The sequence below is a fragment of the Epinephelus lanceolatus genome, chromosome 15 (genome assembly GCF_041903045.1).
Source record: "Epinephelus lanceolatus isolate andai-2023 chromosome 15, ASM4190304v1, whole genome shotgun sequence".
Classification (NCBI taxonomy): Eukaryota; Metazoa; Chordata; class Actinopteri; order Perciformes; family Serranidae; genus Epinephelus; species Epinephelus lanceolatus.
The window spans coordinates 37281361-37301710 of NC_135748.1; the positions used below are offsets into that span (position 1 = coordinate 37281361).

The window sequence follows — 20350 nt, forward strand, 5'->3', positions numbered from 1 at the left end:
CGTTATAAAAAACGATTAAAATATGGCCTTACCCATGTTTAAAATGACCTGTTGATGTGAAAAAACAAGTACTGACGGGAACAAACGAGTGGAGTCGATGTTTAACCGGCGCGGAGAGCGCAGGAGAAATGCGCTGCCTGTGTGGACAGTCAAGCGCCTGCGAGTATATTCGCAGGACTTCTGCGGCACTACCGCATCTGGTGTATCCAGGCCGTTATGTCAACAACGCTACATGAAGCAGATGAATGACTTTTTCTCTGCAGTGTGAAAACGGCAGCCACTTAAACCACTGACTGTGCACTCCGCCGCCAAGTGGGCAGGGGTGGTAATTGCAACCGGTCAAAATGACCGACGGCCTTCAGATTTTCCGGTCATTGTTGTAAAAAACCGGTCAATGACCGAAAATTTCCGGTTAACGCGACCCCTGCTCTCAATACAGATACAGTAAAAATACCTGAGTTTTGTGTCTGTATGTCATCAGACTTGTCCTCAACATCAGGAATTATCTTTGTAATTTTTATTTCCAGCGACCCAAAAATCAAACAATAAAGACATTTCCCTCAGAAGTTAGTGGTATTTACTTTTCAGTTTATAAGGGACTTTAAACAACAGCAGTCTCACTTTAGAGTTGTCCTTTGTTTTCCAACCTGCTGTGTTCCCATGTTCCCATGGAAGCCGTGCACTTCCCTGGCCAGTGATGGGTCTAAAGGTTTGCTTTTACGTGCCTCTGCAGGAGCTGCTCCTCTAATTCATTGATCTGATCATAAACTGATTGTTCGATCAGTTCAGTTTAGACGGGACACTCACATACACACACACAAATAAAACAAAGTTTGCTAATCCACAGTCATTCGAATTCTGTGGGAAACACTGGTCTTGTTTCAATACATGCACTGGCAGGGAACTTGAAATCAACATGTTTGCAGCTCCTCTCTGCCAAACTGCATTCCAGCTGTACTTCAGATCTAGTGGTTTAGAAATTATTTGCAGAACTGACAATAACTTGCTTTTTCTCTTTCAAATGTAAAGTACTTAAAAACCAAACCTCATGTGGGATACATGGTAATGTGCTTTATCTGAAGATTCTCTTGCTCGCAGCTGTTTGTGCTGAATTATTTTCTGTGGCTTTCATTATCGCACTGAGGCTCTTTGCTTGTTCAGGCAACACACAGACCAAATACTTTCCAAACTGAATTGGGCAAACCGCTGGGTGTTAGCTACCATAACAACCTGCTTTTATAAAAGGTAAAGTTATTATATGTAGTCGTAAACACCTGGATAATTTCACAATAGGTGAACAAAACTCTTTGACTGCCCACTCTTTAAATGAAATGAACACTGACATGGTGAGGGCTGTGGTGAAACATCTGTGATTCTAATGAACAAATATAAACTATTATGAGGCCTTCAGCTGACAGTTACATATTACCCAAACACCGGATGACGCATTGTGCTTTGATTTATGTTTTCACTGAGACTTCCATAACTACCCTGGAAGCTCAGTTTGGCTTTCCTCCTTCTGTGTCATTGTCTAAAGCAACCATGTTTTGCCGATTGGTTTAGTGTGAGTTGCTGAGTGTTGGAGATATCGGCTGTAGAGATGTCTGCCTTCTCTCCAGTGCAATGTAACTAGATGGCACTCAGTTTGTGGTGCTCATAGAGCCAAAAAATACATTTCAAAAACTCAACATCAATGTCTCTTTCCAGAAATCATGACCCAGTTACTCAAGATAATCCACAGACCTTTTTGTGAGCAGTTTTATGTAGGAACTATTTTTTTTCTACCGAACTACTCCCACCAACCGTATCACTGTGCAAAACAAAAAGTGCATCTACTGCTAGCTCACCTAGCACCACTGAGCTAGCTAACGTTACAACTCAGCCGAGCACAAGCCTCTCATCCATGAGTAGATGCACAGCTCCTTCTGTGCGGAGATGCGGTTGGTTGGTGTAGTTAGCTAGAAAGAAAATAGTTCCCACATGAAACTACTCACAACAAGGTCTGTGGATTATCTTGAGTAACCAGGTCATGATTAATGGAAGGAGACATTGATGATGAGTTTCTCAAAAGTATTCTTTCCATCTAGTTTCAATATGCTGGGAAGAAGGCCGATAGCTCTACAGCCAGTATGTCTAACACTCAGCAGCTCACACCAGAACAATCTAGACTGATAAACAGCACTACAGGTAAGAGGAAAAATATGTACTTTTGGGGTGAAGTGTTCTTTAAATCATAAGCACTCTTGTGGTCATTATAACAACGAAACCAACATTGACTATGTGAGACGGATACAAATCCTCTGCTGTCGAGTTTGAGTTGGTTTCTGTCATTTCTGTCATTTTTCTGGAGAAGACAGTGATGTCCAGTCGCCTTCAGTCTCGTGGTGTCTGCCATTAACTGCTTTCTCTGAGCCAGTGAGATACACAGCAGCACACACACTGTTGCTAATAATATGAGCAATTTAGGATATCGAGACTACTCCACAGTCTCACTCAGTATAAATAGTTTGTATATAGCATCATGACCTTAATGCCTGTGATTTAAATTTGCACTGCTTGAGTGATTTATTGTTTTGATGTGACTATAAATTAAACCTGACATTGTGTGTTTCTTCCTCTCTAACAGTGGAACAAGAACAGATCCAGAAGAAGACCTTCACCAACTGGGTCAACGCTCAGCTGGCAAAGGTGAGCTGTGTCTCTGAACTCTGTCTCAAAGCTGTAGTGTATTCATTAAAAAGCATACAGCTTGTTTTAGCTACATGCCCTTTACTGCTGCTGAAATGACCCAGTATGCCGCCAGAGGTGAATTAAGTTCATTTACCCAGTTAATTTAAACACAGCAATTTCCACTCCCTAAACTGAGCCGATGCAACTTAATAACAAAAGTCGGTGAGCTTGTGCATGTGAGGGCATGAGCTGAGGGATCACGACTTGTGCTCATCTGCACACATATTCCCTTAATATAAAAAGGTTAATTAAAAAATATGGTGCATCTATCTGTTATTAACCTCTCATGATAAATATGTTTCTGTAACCAGTGACTTCCAGTAACACACATTTTGTGTGAAAATAATGTGTTCAATCAATAGTATTAGAATGAACAGAATGAAGAATGAAGCTTTTTCTTTCTTATGATTTCTGAGAAAATCAAGAAATAATTGGTTGTGCTAATTAACCTCATCAGTGACAGCATGAAAACTGTACGAATCTAATTTTTTACCCTCGGGGGTGAATGTGCAAAGAATAGATTGCGGTCTCTGATAGCACCATTAATTGCACGTCACTTGCGAATGCTATCTGCTTCGTCTCAGGGTCCAATTCACAACAGATATTGCACTAATGATATAACAGCGTAAACATGCCCATACAGTTTTACAGCTGTGTGCAATTCGCACTTTTTCTTGTGTGATTGCAGTTACCCATGTGGTAAAGTATAGATGTTGCCTTTGAGCCCAAAACACAGTAGGCAGAATAACGGTAGAGGGAACGAGAAAACTGTAATTTCAATCTGCTCATTTGCATAGAAATGGGAAAAATTTGCGCCAAGTGTTTGCATATTACCTAACTCAAATACCGTAAAACATCAATTAATGGCTCGGGTTATTATTTGCTTAAATCAGCTCGGTTATATTTGGGATAGGCCTTTAATTCCTTCCACACAGAACTGTTGCTCAGCAAAGATCAGGAAATAAAATCAATTTGTTTATGTAAACCAGTATGAATATAACTAAAAATTAGGCTTCAGATAATCAGTCATTTGATCTACCCCCGGTTTTATACATCTGAAGAACTTAGCAACCAGACCAGGGCTCTAATTGAGACAGGCGTTTATTTGTCAAAATGTATAACCATACCAGGCTATTAAAAGGGATTTGGCATTAAACTGGGACCAGGCTTTTAATTGAAATTTTATGGTGTGTGCAAACAGCACAGGAGCACCAAGACGCTACTTGCTTGGCAGCTCAGTTAGGGGTGCATTTAACCTTTTGCGAGTACTTTGAGAATTACGCAGTTTCTTTTTGTCTTAAGTGGCTGTAAAAACTGTGCAGTCCCTTCATGTATTTGCCCACCAGTGTGCATACTGGGGGGAAACGCATCACAACAGCACATTTGATTTTATATTTGCTACCTCTAAAACATTTAGCATCTAGTCTAAGGACACCATTCACTGTTGTGTCAGCTGACGATACCAAATTCCTCTAAAATTTCTCAGAGCTGAGGAAACCAAAATAAATCCAATTATCAATACAGCATGAAAATCACGACCACATCCAACTTTTTATGACCATTGGAGGGCTTTTTGCAGTCAACAGCTTGTTTTTGCAGGACATGGCCTGAATTTCGATCTTTGAAACATCCGACAAGTCTTTTTCCTAAACTACCTCTTAACATGAGTCAGCAACAGATTGTCAGCTCTCATTTTGGAGGTCAGCTGTGAGTGTGACAGTGGAGGACAGAGGGGTGGAGGTGGGGAGCTGTGTGTACATAAATATAGCCTTGAGGACCAAGGTTCACAGCACACAGACAGACAGCAACAGACGGCCACCATCGTCCCCTCCCCTTCCCTTCCCTCCACCACCAACACCCACCAAACACACACCCTCGATTGGACGTCCAGCCAGCTCTGGGCTCAGTGTTGGATTCATTTGAGACTCTGCCAATAAACAGAATAGTGGAGATAATTGTTAATCCTATGGTGGTCATCCACATTAGGGCTCACATTACAACAGTGCCTTTTGTCACATGTGACAGTAATACTCAGTGTCCACTTTGGAAAGTCCTAAATCACTGACATTCAACAGGCAGTGTTAGTAAGCAAAGGTTATTCTGTGGTGCAGACAACCTGATGATAAATTCTTCAGGAGAAAGGTGTTAATTCCTCTCTACTGACTAAATGATACAGTCATGTTATATTATTTATAGGCTAATCTGGGACTTGTAATATGTGTTCAAGGAATTATCTTTTAGGTTTGTTTCATATTCAGTGTTTCCTCCTCCCATGTGTTACTCTCAGATGTTAATTAAGGCCATGGACTACAAGGTTAAAAATGATTTGCAGTTAAAAGGCCCTATTAATTAGGAAGGAGAATTAAGATGTATGTTGCTGTTATAGATTATTTTTAATGGAAGAAAAAATAGCTGATACTTAACTGCTGAATATCTCAACACAAGAAGACAGAAACTGAAAATAGATAACCGGCGGTATACTGCATTTTTTAAGGCTGATACCCACAATGCCCATCAAGTATTGCCCTCAAATATCACTATGGACATTGTATTATCATAAATATAAAATGAAATCTTCAATTTGCAGTCTTTCTAGAGTACAAGAGTTTAAAGACTACTTTTTACTGCAACTACTGCACTAACAATTTCCCTCTGAAAAAAATTAAAGCTTTGTCTTGTCTTGTCTTGTTAAACAAGGATGTTGGGATGTTATTAATTTGGTAATAAAAGAAAAGGATCAAGATATGTATAGCCCACATAAACTGTATAAAATAATGGACGTAGCCGCCATGACGTAACCCATTGGTTTGTAGACTCCGGCTGATTCTGGCTGTCAACATCTTGGTTTTTTGTGGCCAGACGTGACTATAGAGGGTCTTTTAGTGCAACCAAATGCTAAACAAGACTTCTGCAGGTGACCAAAATGTTACAATTAATTTACAGCTAGGGTTACCGAATCAACATCGGTGCCGTGATAGCGACTTGCAACACCCACTTGTCACTCAAAGCAACCACGCCCTTTATTATGCATAATTTAGAGCCTTAATAACATGTAAACGTCTAATTTGTCATGAACGAAGAAATTGGCTAAAATTTAAACATGGGTGTGGAAGGGATGGACTCGCTTGTGGAGTCAGCCGCAAGTGGCCATTAGAGCAACTGCGATTTTTGACACTTTAACGTCAGCTTTATTATTTAGCCCTGGAGGTTCCTGCCTGACTGCACAGGATATTTCAGATTTTAGATTTGAAATATAAACATCTCAGTGCCCTCTGATGGACAGCGGAGTCATGGCAACAGTGTACCCCAAAGACCTCAGACATATCTCGGGCATTTCTGAACTGCGACCTGGTCTATATGCCGACACAAACACGTCTCTGATCAGTTAATAGTAGGTAACTTTAACGCTTTAATAAATCATTGTTCCCTCTGTCAGTGGGCTGCATCTAGCAAAATATAACCATGCAAAAATGTGATAAATGGAATATAGTTAGGCCAAAAATCAGGTTAGTAAAGCTCCTTTCCCACTGCACAAAAAAATGCTAACTCCCACTAACATCAGGCTTTTTAATACAGCAGAAATGGTTTTAATTGACATTCACACCCGGGTCAAATGACTCCAAGGTAGTCACAGGTTATCACCTCTGGCTCTGGTTAGCATTGATAAGAACACAACACCTGGATGGATGAGCTAATTTTAGCCCCTTAACTAGCAAGATGCAATGATGAGCCATCACATAACACTGTCTGACATCACCCAAGCAGTGCTCAAACATTATGCCAAATTAGTCTCGCTGAGTTCGAGAGACAGACTGAGTGAGTAAGAGATAAAAAGAGGTAACCACCTAGAGTTGTCTTTCCTCTGTGCTGCTGTCTCATATTGTTGTCTGCTGTTTACCTGTTCTCCGGCCTGTCTGTGATGTCGACACTAATTCTGGAAACGGGGTTTAAAGCTATTTACCAAATAATAATCACAATAAATTTGTCATTATAAAACTTGACTCATCATAAAAACTAAATAAATTTGTTACTAGGGTGCCAGTAGTGCCACAGGAAATACGTACATACAGTATAATATTGTCCTTAGCCGACTGCAGGCACGGCCACATAGTGTTTGTTGTGACAGACTATGAGGTCTGTTTTTCAATTCCATCCTGATTGGTTCAGAATTGGTGCAGAGTGGTTTCATTATGGTGCTGCAGCAGTCGCCTTTAATAAATAGTGTGTGCGTATTGCTTGACAGTTATTTATTGTTGCATGACAGAGATCAGAACGATGATTTGTGGCCTTTCAAACGCAAACTGTAAAAGCACAATAATCATCTTTATCTGGAGAAGATTTTCCATGTCCAAAATCTCAGTTTCTCAGAAACTAACAAACAGCCTTGTCTTGAGCTTGGCCACCACGACCTTTAAAGTTTAACTGATTTTAATTGGATGTCACAAGGAGCAAGTCATCCCTCAGCTTAAGCCACATTAACATAAAAAAATCAAAAGCTGCGATTTGGATTTGTCATCTCCCAGTTTTCCAAAAAGAAAAGAAAGAAAAATGTTGTACACGTCATCAATTTTAAGACATAATTTAACACCAGTGATAAGAAAGTCTCTGTCTTTCTGAGAAAAATGGTTACCAGAATTCTTGTGTAAGCATGGCTAATTTAAAAGGGTACTTTGCTGATTTTCAGCCAGCTTTGTATCAAAACAACGTGGGCAGTATGTGCAAATGAACGGTGGTACACTTCTCTCCATCTCACCAGCGCCTAGATATCCCTCCTTTCGCCCCACAGCTGAAGTCCGCTGGATTACGTAATTTACAACACCTGGCTCTCGGGCTGTTGCTTGAACTGTGGGCTGTGCTTCCGCATTTTCGTATTGCCCACCGCTCATGCTGCCACTACAGACACAAACAGTATAAAGCAGGGGTGTCAAACTTATTTTAGTTCATAGGTCACATACAGCCCAGTTTGATCTCCATTGTATAATAACCTGTAAATAACAAAGCCTTCAAATCTCCTCCTTTAGTGTAAATAAGTAACGTTACAAGAAGCTTACATTATTTAGTAATTCATTTTACCTTATATCTTTTTTCTCTGTACTCTTTTCTGTATCCTTTATTATGTTTCATATTTTATTGCTCTGTAAAGCACTTTGAACTGCCCTTGTGTAAGAAATGTGCTATTACAAATAAAGCTGCCTTGCCTTGAAAACGTTAACAATTAATGAACAATCAATTTACTAAACAATACAAGTCAAAATACCAATGCTATTTTGTTAGCACCGAGGTTGTAGGTTTTTTCCCTCTTGAATAAAAGTGTCCTTTTCTTTGTTTTCTCTGGTTCTCTAGCACCACTGTCAAAAGTATTTGTGTCTGTCTACTGCATAGACATCCTAGCTTTATTAAAAGGCCATCACTCCAGCTGTGAAATACATGTCTGCATATTAAATCTGTATCAATAGAACAGGTTTTGTAGCCTCTGTGTAGCTATCACTGTTTTATAGCTGCAACTGTAAACATAAATAACATGAAATGTGTGTTTGCTGTGACAGCGGAGGCCACCATGTATGGTCGTAGATCTGTTCCATGACTTCCGTGATGGCTCCAAACTGTTGGACCTGCTGGAGGTGATGAGCGGCCAGCGCCTTGTGAGTCCCCTCTCAGTTCAACATGCTTTCCAGTCAACAGCCGATAGTTTTAATGAGCCCACTGACTGACTCTGAGGTTGTGTTTTGCAGAGTCGGGAAAGAGGCAGAGGAATGTTTCAGCACAGGAGCAACATTGAGAAAGCCCTTTCCTTTCTAAAGAAGAAGTCGGTAAATGACACACTAAAGGAGCTCACATGCAGTCACCACACATATAGGGAGAACTTTACTACTGACACAAACAAAATCAGGGAGATGATGCAGTTTGGGAACAGATAATAACATTGACATTGTATTTATAGGTTAAACTGTGATAACTGCTGTCCCATTCACCAACTGGAAATGTGTGCAACTTGAAAACTGTCCTGTTTTCTCCCCAGATCAAACTAGTCAACATAAACATTCCTGATATTATTGATGGTAAACCGTCCATCATCCTTGGCCTCATATGGACAATCATCCTACAGTACCATGTGAGTTTAATATGCTTACATTTCATAGGTTTTCCTTTTCTTTATTTCTTCTTCTTGTCTGTTAGGGGTCATAATTTCCTGTTGATCTTTCTGTTTTCCTTCTTACCTCACCGAGATAAAACATCATGTTATAAGACGCCAGTTTTTTGAGAATGTTGAACAGTTTTCTCTTATTTTTCTGCACTTTGATCATTTTCAATTTCTTTTTGGATACAATAATTAGATTTGAGTTGATTTCTTGGTGGCAGTTTTACAGCTGTTATCAACCAACGAGCGGTATAAATTAGTGGAGCGAGGAAACCAATTATAATGCTAAAATTGAACACATTTATTTAAGCTTAATAACTTTAAAAATTTTGTAAGCAAAAGATGTCCCATGAGATTCTGGTGTCATTTGTGTGATGTTAAGTTTCTTATCCTCTACATCAGAACTGGTCTCCCTTCCCTTCTCTAATCTTGCTTGTCCAGCTGTGAAGCTTTTTTCTGTATCTTTACACTTTTTTTTGCTGAGATACTGAGTGTCCAAATGTAAATTGTGTGTTGGTGGTTTTCTTAGATCGAGGAATTGGCCAGCGGCCTTTCTTTCGATTCCCGTCAGTCCTCCATGGAGTCTTTGGCCAGTCTAGACTCCCGCTCCACCCTGTCGAGCCGCTCAGCCGGCAGCAGTCCCGTCCCTCCTAGAGGCTCGCCACTACACAACCGATTCAGGGTTTCTGCCAAGAAGGCCCTGCTGCTGTGGGTCCGCGAACAGTGCCACAAGTAAGCACCCGATCAGCTGAATGGTATCAATGAACAAGGATACATTTAAATGTGTTGTGAAGGGTTTATTTAGGGTTACAATGATATCGACTTGTCAAAGCCTTGAAAAACATTAAGTGCTCTGTTGTGGGCCAAGTGAAGGATGTAAGGAGTGACTGATTCTCACACAGGGACTTCCTGGTAATTTCCAGGTCTGGGCTAAAGATCAAAACCTGATCAGCGCTTTGCTGTCTGAGCTGTAGGTGTTCAGATGCTGCCTGCCAAAACCTGTTAAAACACTTTCCTCAATACATGGGCTTTAAGAGTATTTTGTGTTACATATTTCATTCCTGTCTATAAACGTGAAATATTATCAAGTTCATGTGCTTCTTGCTGCCATTTCGTATTGTGTTCTCCAGTTAAAAAGCCCATAACATAGTTTTGCAAATAGACTTTTGATTGTACATGGAGCTCTATCAGTACTACATGGAAATCTTGATACATACATACATACCTGAAAAGTATTTACCAGGATGTATTTTTTATATTAAACACTTCAAAGAAATATTCATGTACCCATTTTAAAAGTCTTCCACAAACAAAATAAAGCAACACAACGTGGAGCCCCAGCCCAAAGCAAGGCAGTAGTAGCAGAAGTACAAGTTTTGAAAACTAATTTTTAATTAAGTTTTTATTATTTTACCTTTATTTTATTGGTCCAAACATTATTGTTTTTTCCTTAAAGTCCTGCACTTAGTTTTAAAATATGCCTTATACTTTGAATACTGTGGGTGGTTTTTCTCTGTCTTTTATATTGTTGGATTCAGTCTATTTATTGTCCTGCTTATTGTCTTTTTAATCCGTGGTGACATTCATAATTTTAATCTTAGCAGTTAATGGGTTCTGCTTGTTTGTTCTTTATCTTTAACAATTCTGAATCTTTTTAGCAGCAATGATATTCATTGTTGTCTCTGGCTGGTAATACTACATCAGATCCCTCTCATATTTTGTTTTATGAATATCAGCTTTTGCCGTCTGGCGGCGTCTTCAAAGTCCTACAAGCTTGATTAAACAGGTTGAGGAACTCTTTTGTTCGTCAGTCTGTCAAACTACTAAATCAGAGTTTGTTGGCCTCTGTGTACCTGAGTTGAACACTGATTATAAAAGGGAGCAATTAAATTGTTGGCACTGCATCTACTTTTCGTAATGTCTGATGTGATGTGTAGCATTTGTAGTATTGTTTTGTTTGGTTGGGTAAATGTTGTGTTTTGTATTTTTGTATGTGTATTTATGTGAAACGGTGTATGTCCTGGGACACAAGACAAATTTCAGATAGTATTTTGATAATTAAGTGCAGTCAAATCAAGTATCCAAACAGACACACAGACAGCACATGCAGCATCAATGATCTTTATTATAATAGTAATAAAATGATTTGTCTTCCTCAGAGCTGGCTGTTCAATAAATGTGAAAGACTTCAAAACTAGCTGGAGGAGTGGAGTGGCCTTCCTGGCGATCCAGTACGCTCTGCGGCCGGACCTGGTGGATCTGTCCAAAGCCAGAACCAGAAGCAACAAACAGAACCTGGAGGAGGCCTTCAGCATCGCAGAGAGAGAGCTGAGGATCCCCAGACTGCTGGATCCTGATGGTGAGTCACTCTGCTGTTTTCAGGAAGTATCATAGCAATATTTTTAAAATATTATATGCTCGTGACATTAGAAAACATTTGTATGTAGCCTTGGCTAGTGGAGGTCTCAACTTGAGCCTAATTTAATTGTTCCTCACTTGTTAATTTGGTGCTGTTGCTGCACTACGTTAGCAGATGTCTCACCTTGAGATAACCGTTCATTCAGTCTCGTTCAGTGAGTGTAGCAGCCGGGCTGTTTGGACTAGAGTTTGATTCAATCGCTTCTCATTTACTCTCAACAGCAAGTGGGAAAAGTGGGGATTTATGAGCATTCAGACATTCAACAGCCTGACCCGGTATATGAAGCCCAGTTCAGACCAAAGATTTGCGATGAGACGAGTTAAAACAGGCAACTACTTGCAAAGCGTCGTTCTGCAACGTTCTAAAAACCTGCTTGTTCACACCAATGCAACCAGATGAGACGGTGTATCATCTCTGTGCAACAACTCTCTGTCTTTCTGTTCTCATTTGCACCTTCTCAGGCTTATTTTGTGGCTAAATATAATTTGTAGCTTCTTAAAATATGAATGAGGATAGAGATAGTGAGATACTGGCCAGCTGCTTTTGTAGTAGTGATGAAACCGTGAAAAAAAGAAACAAAACAAGCAGCAGCAGCGGCCCACTGTCCGACACTGGCACACCGTGATGACAGAAACAGAGGGCTCGGCAGGGATGGAGCACCTGCTGCAGCAAGTGGACACACCGTCTTCTGTCATTTTGACTTGACCAGCAGACTTCACTACAAGTCTACTGACTGTTGAAACAGGTGACGAGCTTGATGTTCTCAAACCAGCCACCGGCGATTTGACCAGTTGAGTTGCAGGTGACGCCATCAGCCAGCTTGAGCCGAGTTCAGACAGTCAGCTCACACTGCTTCAACTTTTCTCTGCAACGTTCTAAAACGGTTTTGTCTCGTCGCGCATCTTTGGTCTGAACTGAGCTTCACGAACATTAAATAGAGTTGTTCAAAAAGTTTAAAACATTTATTTAGCCCATCACTACGTACGTTTGCTGGCCACTGGTCTTCCTGTCGGCCCATTGATGTGAAACTAGAAGCCAGTGTTTTCAAATATGATAAGCTGAGACTGAAATCTAAATGTTTTTGTTTGAAGAACTGTCCATAAAGACTCTCAGTCCGTGTCTTACACTCCAAGTGCATGAAATATCAAAACGCTTTCTTTGCATTTTCTTTTTTAATTCCTTGGCAGTTTCTCAAGCTGATGATGATGCAAAAACATTTTGACAGCCCTCTGAGTTTCACAACCCGGACTGACACAGATTGGCCATGTGTCTCACTTGATTGATTTATGAGTTACTAGTCAGTCCCCCACAATCATTTTGCCATAGTTGCACGAAGTTCTGCTGGAAAGCTCTGTTTCAGTCTTTAGTTGACTCTGTAACTCTTCCCTCCACGCCTTTGCGTCTGTAACAAACACTCTTTTCCAACTGTGATTCATCTGATTTGTCACTGACATACTTGGGTAGCAGTAATTGAGGTGGTGCCATGTGAATCTTTGTGAATGTAAGTGTAGCTGAGCGCTGCGATGGAGCCATGCCCAGCGAGCCTGAGGGCGAGTGGGATGGCGATCTGACAGTCTGCTGACTTGCCTGCCGTGTGTTTGCTTCACTCCGGTATAAAACCCTCAGTTGTTTCTCTCTGCCTGTTAGTTCATGGGCAGAACTTTTATCAGACGGATGATTTAAAAACAGAGGAGCTACACCTTCATTGTTCAGGTTCCAGCATTAAACTCCACCTGCTGCAGGAGCTTGCTCATGTGTTAGTCTAAACTTCTGACAATAGTGTGAGAGTGACCATGGAGGAATGTGATGTGGATGCAGATGTGGACGTCCGGGATCCTGATGAGAAGTCCATCATGACCTACGTGGCTCAGTTCCTGCAGTACTCCAAAGACCTGCCGGTGACAGAGGAAGAAATGCAGGTCTGTATCACTGCATGTTTTCTTGATAAATATCAAGCAGCACAGGGCACTGTTTCACTCTGCAGCAGTGTTTGCAGAAAAGTTTTAAAGTGAGTGTAACTTGTAGGAATTTAGGATGTTTTCAGCTGTTAAACTGCAGCAGTCCAGTGCCAACAATTAGGGTGCAGGTGAGAGCTGTCTTATCCAGACCTGCAACAGTAACATTCAACCTAGATATCTAAAAACACTTTTATATTTCAACCAGATTTTGCACATTTAAACTAGATATTTAGATTTTTCTGACCTGCAACTCACCAGATCACCTTTGTGGGTTCCTCTTCTTCAACCTGCTTCAATCTTCATGTTTGCAAAGTCTGATTGATGATTTTGTGCTGCTGCCAAAATCAATATTTGAGCATAACCATGGATATAAACAGTGCGTGGACAAAGGCATGCACATTTTTAGATCTGGTCACTGAAGACTTGTTCTGAAGATAGGAACCAGAGGTAGGGTATTTCACAGTACAACAATAAATGTATTGTTGTTGACACACTCCACACCACCTTCTGCTCAGTTTCTGTCAACTCGTGCGCTGCAAACAGTTTGTAAACAACAGCAGTCTGCTTTGTAATGTAGTCAGTGTCATACTTGTTACCTCGGGTGCACTTTCTCTGCCATTTCTTCTATGCTTATTGGCCAGAATATATACAGATACAGATAAAGACATGATAAAATTATATCAGCTTCCAATAAATCAGTGTGGACTTGAATGTTTTTGGATGTTGTATCCAAGTTGTATTTAATTTATCATGAGCATTCATGTATCTTTCCTCTCTAAGTTTTTGTTTGGGATTTTTTCTATTTTCTTGGCATCCTTTTGTTCACTCTTTCCTCCTTTTGCCTTCTCTCTTTCCTCCCTTCCCTTTTCCCTCCTAGACACAATACCTGACAGTCCCTAAAAGCCCTTCTCCTGTCGACCTGCCTGTTCACTACACTCCTGCTATTTCTGCCTCACCTCTGCGACAGGTACACCCGACAGTCGTGATCCACCTCTGTTTCATTTCTCATCTTTTGTCCACCTCTCACCAATCACAGTACCTTGCAAAAGATTCAGTGACACCTTAAATCATAATTAATATATGCCTTAATCTCTCCATGAAATCACTAGGTTTTTTTTTCAGATGGGATTTTCTGCAACCTTTTTAGGTGCTCAGATAATACAGTTTTCACAAAGTAACTGTGGGCTAATCGTAAAATATAGGTCAGAAAATGTATAACTGGATGAATAAACAAAAACAAACCTAGGGTGGTGCATAAAAACCTGCCTGAATCTCCTGTATCTGCGTCAGTGCCACACCCCCCTGTCACTGTTTTATGCCTTTAAAAGAGCTGCTGTTTTTCTCCGTTCATGCAAAGTGTTTGGAAACCCTCTGGCTTGCTGCTTGGCAATTGTCAGCCTCTTTACTGCTGTGTCACACGGTGTAAATCAGCCGCACAAAACCCTTACAGCACCCGCAAATAACTTTAGATTCCACTGCTGATGATTATGTCTCATAAAGACACGCCAGGAAAGTTGTTTATTGGGACGGGGCTGCAGCTACTCAAATGAAAAAGTCGGTCTCTAAGAGGCAAGATTACCTTTAAATCATATGTTGGTTATAAGCAGGACTGATCATGCAGAATCAAACTAGTTTGCCCTGTTCTCTGGGAACACATCCAAAACCACAGCGAGGGTGTGTTTCTCTGCCTCCCATGAGATGAATAAAACACTCATGGGTTGACTGTGTTGTGCAGCTACTCCTTCACTCCACTGACATTCTTGTTGGTAAAGCCTGCCGCAGAGCTCATGACAGATCAGTCACAGTGGACATGACACCTGTTGGCTCTGGTGTTTGACAAGATATCAGCATGTTCGGATGTGGCTGCTGTAGACATTTGAGATTTTAATCTACTTTGTGAGTTGTTTCTTTACCCCCCAAGAGGTGTTCATTTTCAAATTTAGGACTAATCCTGCAGTGATTGTGCAAGATACATTTTAGGGTGGAGGGCACAGAGTCTGGAAAACAATCTGCAAAAACAGGAGTGTGTTGAAATTTTTGAAACACAGCTGAAAATGCATTTGAAAATAGCAGCTCTTACTCTGCATATAATGCACAAAATTGTAACAAATAAACCTTGATGCTACTACACATTGAATTCTTTATACGTTTCATTAAATTATATCCAACTATGTCCTCACACAACCATTTTCCATTTTCTTACAAGTAAAATAAGGACCCAACTGTGTTGCCAGATCATACCTCTGTATGGGCTTCGTACTTTGCTCTGTACAGGCTTGCTTGACGCACAAAACATTTTGGCACACCAGCTGCCATTATGTTTTGTGTAAAGCATCTCATGACTGGTGCCTTGTGGGAAAGCTTTTTGATTCCATGGTTTGGTTTATTGCCTAATAAATAGAACATTGTTTACAAAATTGTAACACAGTTGTATATGAGCACTAGATAGACGAGAACTGCTCTTTAACTGCAGTCAGTAATGTCTTTTAAAGAGACAGTTCACCCCAAAATCAATAATGCATATTTTTCCTCTCATCTGTGGTGCTATTAATCAGTCTAGATTGTTTTGCTGTGAGTTGCAGAGTGTTGGATATATCAGCCATAGAGATGTCTGCTTCTCTCTAATATAATGGAACTAGATGGCACTCAGCTTGTGGTGCTCAGAGTGCTAAAAAAATACGTTTAAAGAACGTAACAGCAGTGTTTCTTTCCAGAAATCATGACCTGGTTACACAAGATAATCCACAGACCTTGTTGTGAGCATTTTCATGTAGGAACTATTTTCTTTCTACTGAACAACACCCGTCAACTGTATCACCGCACAGAAGGAAGTGTGCGTCTACTCATGGATGAGATGCTCGTGCTGGTGACAGCATGAGCAGTGAACACTAATGGCTAGGCTGTCACAGTGATACAGTTGGTGGGTGTAGAGATCAGGTGATAACCTGCTCTGGCCTCAACTGGTTACAATTCTTTGCACTGGTATGGGATGTTTAGTTTAGGTTAGTTTAGTTTGGTCAAAACGCAAAACACTGCAGTTACTTCACACAGATATTTTGAGCTGTTCAGTTTGACAAAGTTTATCTTTTTTTTCTTCTGGTTTTTGACCTCAGGGTGGAGATCAAAGATTAAGCTATCTATGTCAAACTAAATATCACTGACCATGAATGACATTGTGCTAAGAAATGAACAACTGAATTTAGCTTGTAATTGTCCATTTGTCCTCAGTCAGTAACTGTTTTATTTCCATGTTGCCAGGCGACACCTGTTCAGAAGGCACAGGAAGTGACGTGCTGGCTGGTTCAGGCCTATGACGAGCTGCTGGAGGGATGGGACTCCACAGAGGGAGAGAGCTACTCAGAGAGATACCATGTATGTTTCCAGCTACTTCCTATCAAGATACATTAAGGAAATATTGTAGAATTTTAAAGTATCATGCATCATTGTCTTATTAACTGTAGTACGTTCATATTGTGTCATTAATATTATTGTTTATCACCAAGTGGCATTAAACATTACATTTTTTTCATCCCTCAGGTGATTCAGACCTTTCTGGTGTCCTTTAATGAGCAGCGGCGTCCCATCATGCCTTTACTGACAGCGATGAGACGGACCCCGAAACTGAGCGATGAGCAGCGGGCTCTCAGAGACGCGTGGGACAACCTTACTGAAAAGGTCAATTTCACTCAAATCTGTCATCCTGTCCAAACCTTAAAAACCTTATACTGAATATATCCGATATCATATTTGTGTACAGTACATTCAAGACAAATGTGTGTGTGTGTGTGTGTGTGTGTGTGTATTTTAACCTTTTTTATTGTGTTTTTTTGGTTAGTTTTGGCAGTTTTAAGCATTATTTTTTTATTGTGAAATATATATTTGAAAAATACATACATTTAAGACAAATATATACATATACACATTTTGTCTTTGTATAAGTCATTATATATAATATATATTTGATATGTTCTTATCTTGATATTTTAATGTTTCTCTTTAATGCAGCAAAAGTATTTCACATGATTGTACTTGTATAATTGCAGTGACAGTATACATCTTGAATCTTGAATTTTGAATATAAAAACATATTATGGACCAGCAACCTCAAAAATATTGATAGCTTAATCCTTATTGTGGCAACTTCTCTGTGTATGCAGCTCCGCAGACGTCAGTATACATGTACCTCTCTACTCTATAGTCTTCTTCCACACTGAACTCGTTTCTGTGTGCAGTTTAATTTGAAAGACACTGAATTTACATGTCATAAAATGGGCTTCTTTGTCTCTGTCTTGTCATTTAGCTACGTGAATACAAAGTGGAGTTAGATAAGAGTCTTCCAGCACCCTTGAACACGGTGGCTCGCTGGCTGCTGAAAACGGAGAACGCCCTGGCCGAGGAGGAGGGTGACCCACAGGACCACGGCCGAGCTGCTGACGATGCCAGGGAGAAACAAGAGCTCCTCAAAGTAAATATTTACTGCGTCCAACTCTTCAACTATACGACTTTAGGAAGTGAAATAAACAACAATGCTGACTTAGTCAGCCCAGGTACCTCAGGCAGGGTTTTCCACATTTAATATATAAATAACTTCTGCAGAATAGCTCCTTTATTCTGAGTGTTCAGTTGTTAGTTCACTGTTCAGGAAAATATTATACAAATATCAAACAAACTGGCATATAAGCCACTTCCTGGAACACATTTGTTTGTTGGGATAATGTGGAAACCCTTACCTCCTTTCTGAGGCATTAAAACATGGACCTTGACGAGCAGAAATGATGAATCTATTTTATATTTAAACAGAAATATGCATGTGAATGTGCTCACTGGTCAGTATTGCTGTAGGTCTGCCTGGAGGACATGCCGCAGCATGTGAAGACCTTCCAGTCCTTCCAAAACTTGGACGAGTATGGAAACGTGATGGTTCCTACTGACAAGATGGATGAACTAAAGAGGAGGTGAGAACACTTTACCAGGTGGTCTGTGTGCTCATTTATGAAATCATGTGTACTGCCCAGACGGTACTAGAATTGATTGATCTGTTTAAGTTTGGTATTTTTCAACCTGGACTCTATTTTCCCTTGTTTTTGTGTCTGTGTGACCAATGGGAACAAGATTTTTAAAACTTGTCCAGTATTAAGTAGGAGGGCTGGAGCCAGCTGCAATGATATAAGCTGTAGTCTGTCCACTTGGGACATGTTTGCACCATCAATTTGCTTCCACTAACACTGGTTGTTTTTACCGCTGACACGCTCGGACCATTATTCTAAGTGTCTGACAACATTATGGAAAGGATCCCTGCAGAGAAAGACCTTTGTGTTAAAGACTAAGATCATTTTTGTTTAACCAGAAACAGCCTCAAAGTGGTCTGGTCTGCTAAGTAAAAAAGCCCAACGTCCAGGCTAAAGGGAGCTCTCTCTCCCCACAGACACAGCTCCACAGCTGCCTGAAGCGCCTCATTTGCATTCCTGCCTGTATTTCCGTAACGTGGTTGCATCACTATGTAACACATTATCTATGTACACAGTGCCCACCTGCAGGCCACTTGGCCACGCCCCCGAACAAACCTACTTAGAGGGAGCTGGAGCAGAGGCTGCAGAGAGTCTGAACTGTCCATGTTGAGGAGATGCTGCTTTTTTTGGTGTGGCTGCAAATTACTGTTGTTTGGACTGCCAGAGGAAGAAGAGATGAAGTGGTTGGAACTATTTTTAACGCTATTCCTCAACTATATAACAACGTTTTATTGTGTTCCATTCATTTTCCTGAGGCCTGCTTCATGAACTAGCATCAGTTTTCACAGCGGTTACTCCTACGAGACCTGATGCAGTTGTTACCTTAGTCACAGCAATGTTTTTAGCAGCTCATGCAGCCTCAGGAGGTGAAATCCAGTTAAGATAAGGAGTGTGACATTTCCGTTACACGCTCTTACAAGTATTGCACCAATTACGAAACAACAACCTGAGCAAGCTGACCAATCAGAGCAGACTGGGCATCTGAGGAGGCGGAACATAAGCTTGCACAGTGTGTTTCAGAAGGAGTGCAGGGGTGCTGCAGAAATGGGTAGTAAAAGAAAAATAATGTGTGTTTTGAACCTAAATCTGTTCGACTAGACCACAATATTACAATCATGACCCCATGATGTCTTTAAATGGAGTCTGGTGGATTTGGTGATCGCAATTTTGTGGCTGTTTCTGGTCAAACAAAAAGGATCTTACTCTTCAACTCTTTATCTCTGCATGGATCTTTTCCATAAATTGCCAGACACTTAGAATAATGATCTGAGCCTGACAGTGGTAAAAACAAGCACTTTTGACAGTAATATGCCCCAAGTATTTACATTGCAGCCTGTTGCGCCACTCCCCAGCTGCTGAACCAGTATCAAAAAGATTGTTTCTCTTAGTCACGTAGACACAAAAACAGAAAATAGGGTCCAGGTTGAAAAGAATGAAATTACTCTATAAGTAAAATGTCCTAGTAGTACATCTAATGTCATGACCTGGATATAATCAAGGCCGATGTTTAAGCACAGGGAAAAATCTCCTGAAAGAGTTACAACACACCACAAATGGTATCATTCTGTTATGTGATAATAAAGTGTGGTGTCAAATGTTGCTTTAGCGAGGCACCTCTGATACTAGAGAAGCAAAACGAACTTAAAGATTGTGGATTTTTCTGGTGTATTTCAGGAATGTTGGCTCTATATCATGGAAATTTCATGGAAACATTATACATATCATTAGGTTTCAGGTTGTCCAAGTCGTTTGTTTATTTTTTTGATAATGTTCAAACCTTATTTGTTGACGTCTTCACCAGATTCACCAGTGTGAGAGTGACTGCCAAATACCATGGGATCAAGCTGGATTACAGAGAGCACCGTCACACAGTTTTAGATCTGTTGGGGCAGATCAGGACCAAGCTGCGGCTTTGGAAGAGACCTTACATCTCCCCAGAGGCTGTCAGGGTGTTGCTGCAAGAATGGCATGTGAGTAGTTTTTAGGTCAGATTCATTATCTTTGCAGACTTATTTCATTCATTGCGAGTGGTTTGAAGGAAGTGGAACAAGGTTGCTTTATGCATACGTATCAGGCCTCGTCCATGCATACATGG

At 40.5% G+C, this 20350-nt stretch overlaps 1 protein-coding gene across 1 annotated transcript in view; it reads left to right on the forward strand.

Moving 5' to 3' along the window:
* The window catches only part of syne2b (spectrin repeat containing, nuclear envelope 2b), a 220340-nt gene that overhangs the window by 23556 nt on the left and 176434 nt on the right, over positions 1 to 20350 (forward strand). Inside the window, exons 3-15 of the mRNA XM_078175419.1 lie at positions 2627 to 2688; positions 8277 to 8372; positions 8463 to 8540; positions 8750 to 8842; positions 9399 to 9601; positions 11029 to 11228; positions 13107 to 13207; positions 14124 to 14213; positions 16505 to 16618; positions 16784 to 16921; positions 17547 to 17711; positions 18089 to 18201; positions 20057 to 20225. Of these exons, the coding sequence (XP_078031545.1) occupies positions 2627 to 2688; positions 8277 to 8372; positions 8463 to 8540; positions 8750 to 8842; positions 9399 to 9601; positions 11029 to 11228; positions 13107 to 13207; positions 14124 to 14213; positions 16505 to 16618; positions 16784 to 16921; positions 17547 to 17711; positions 18089 to 18201; positions 20057 to 20225 (1622 nt within the window). The remainder of the gene's footprint in view (positions 1 to 2626; positions 2689 to 8276; positions 8373 to 8462; positions 8541 to 8749; positions 8843 to 9398; positions 9602 to 11028; positions 11229 to 13106; positions 13208 to 14123; positions 14214 to 16504; positions 16619 to 16783; positions 16922 to 17546; positions 17712 to 18088; positions 18202 to 20056; positions 20226 to 20350) is intronic.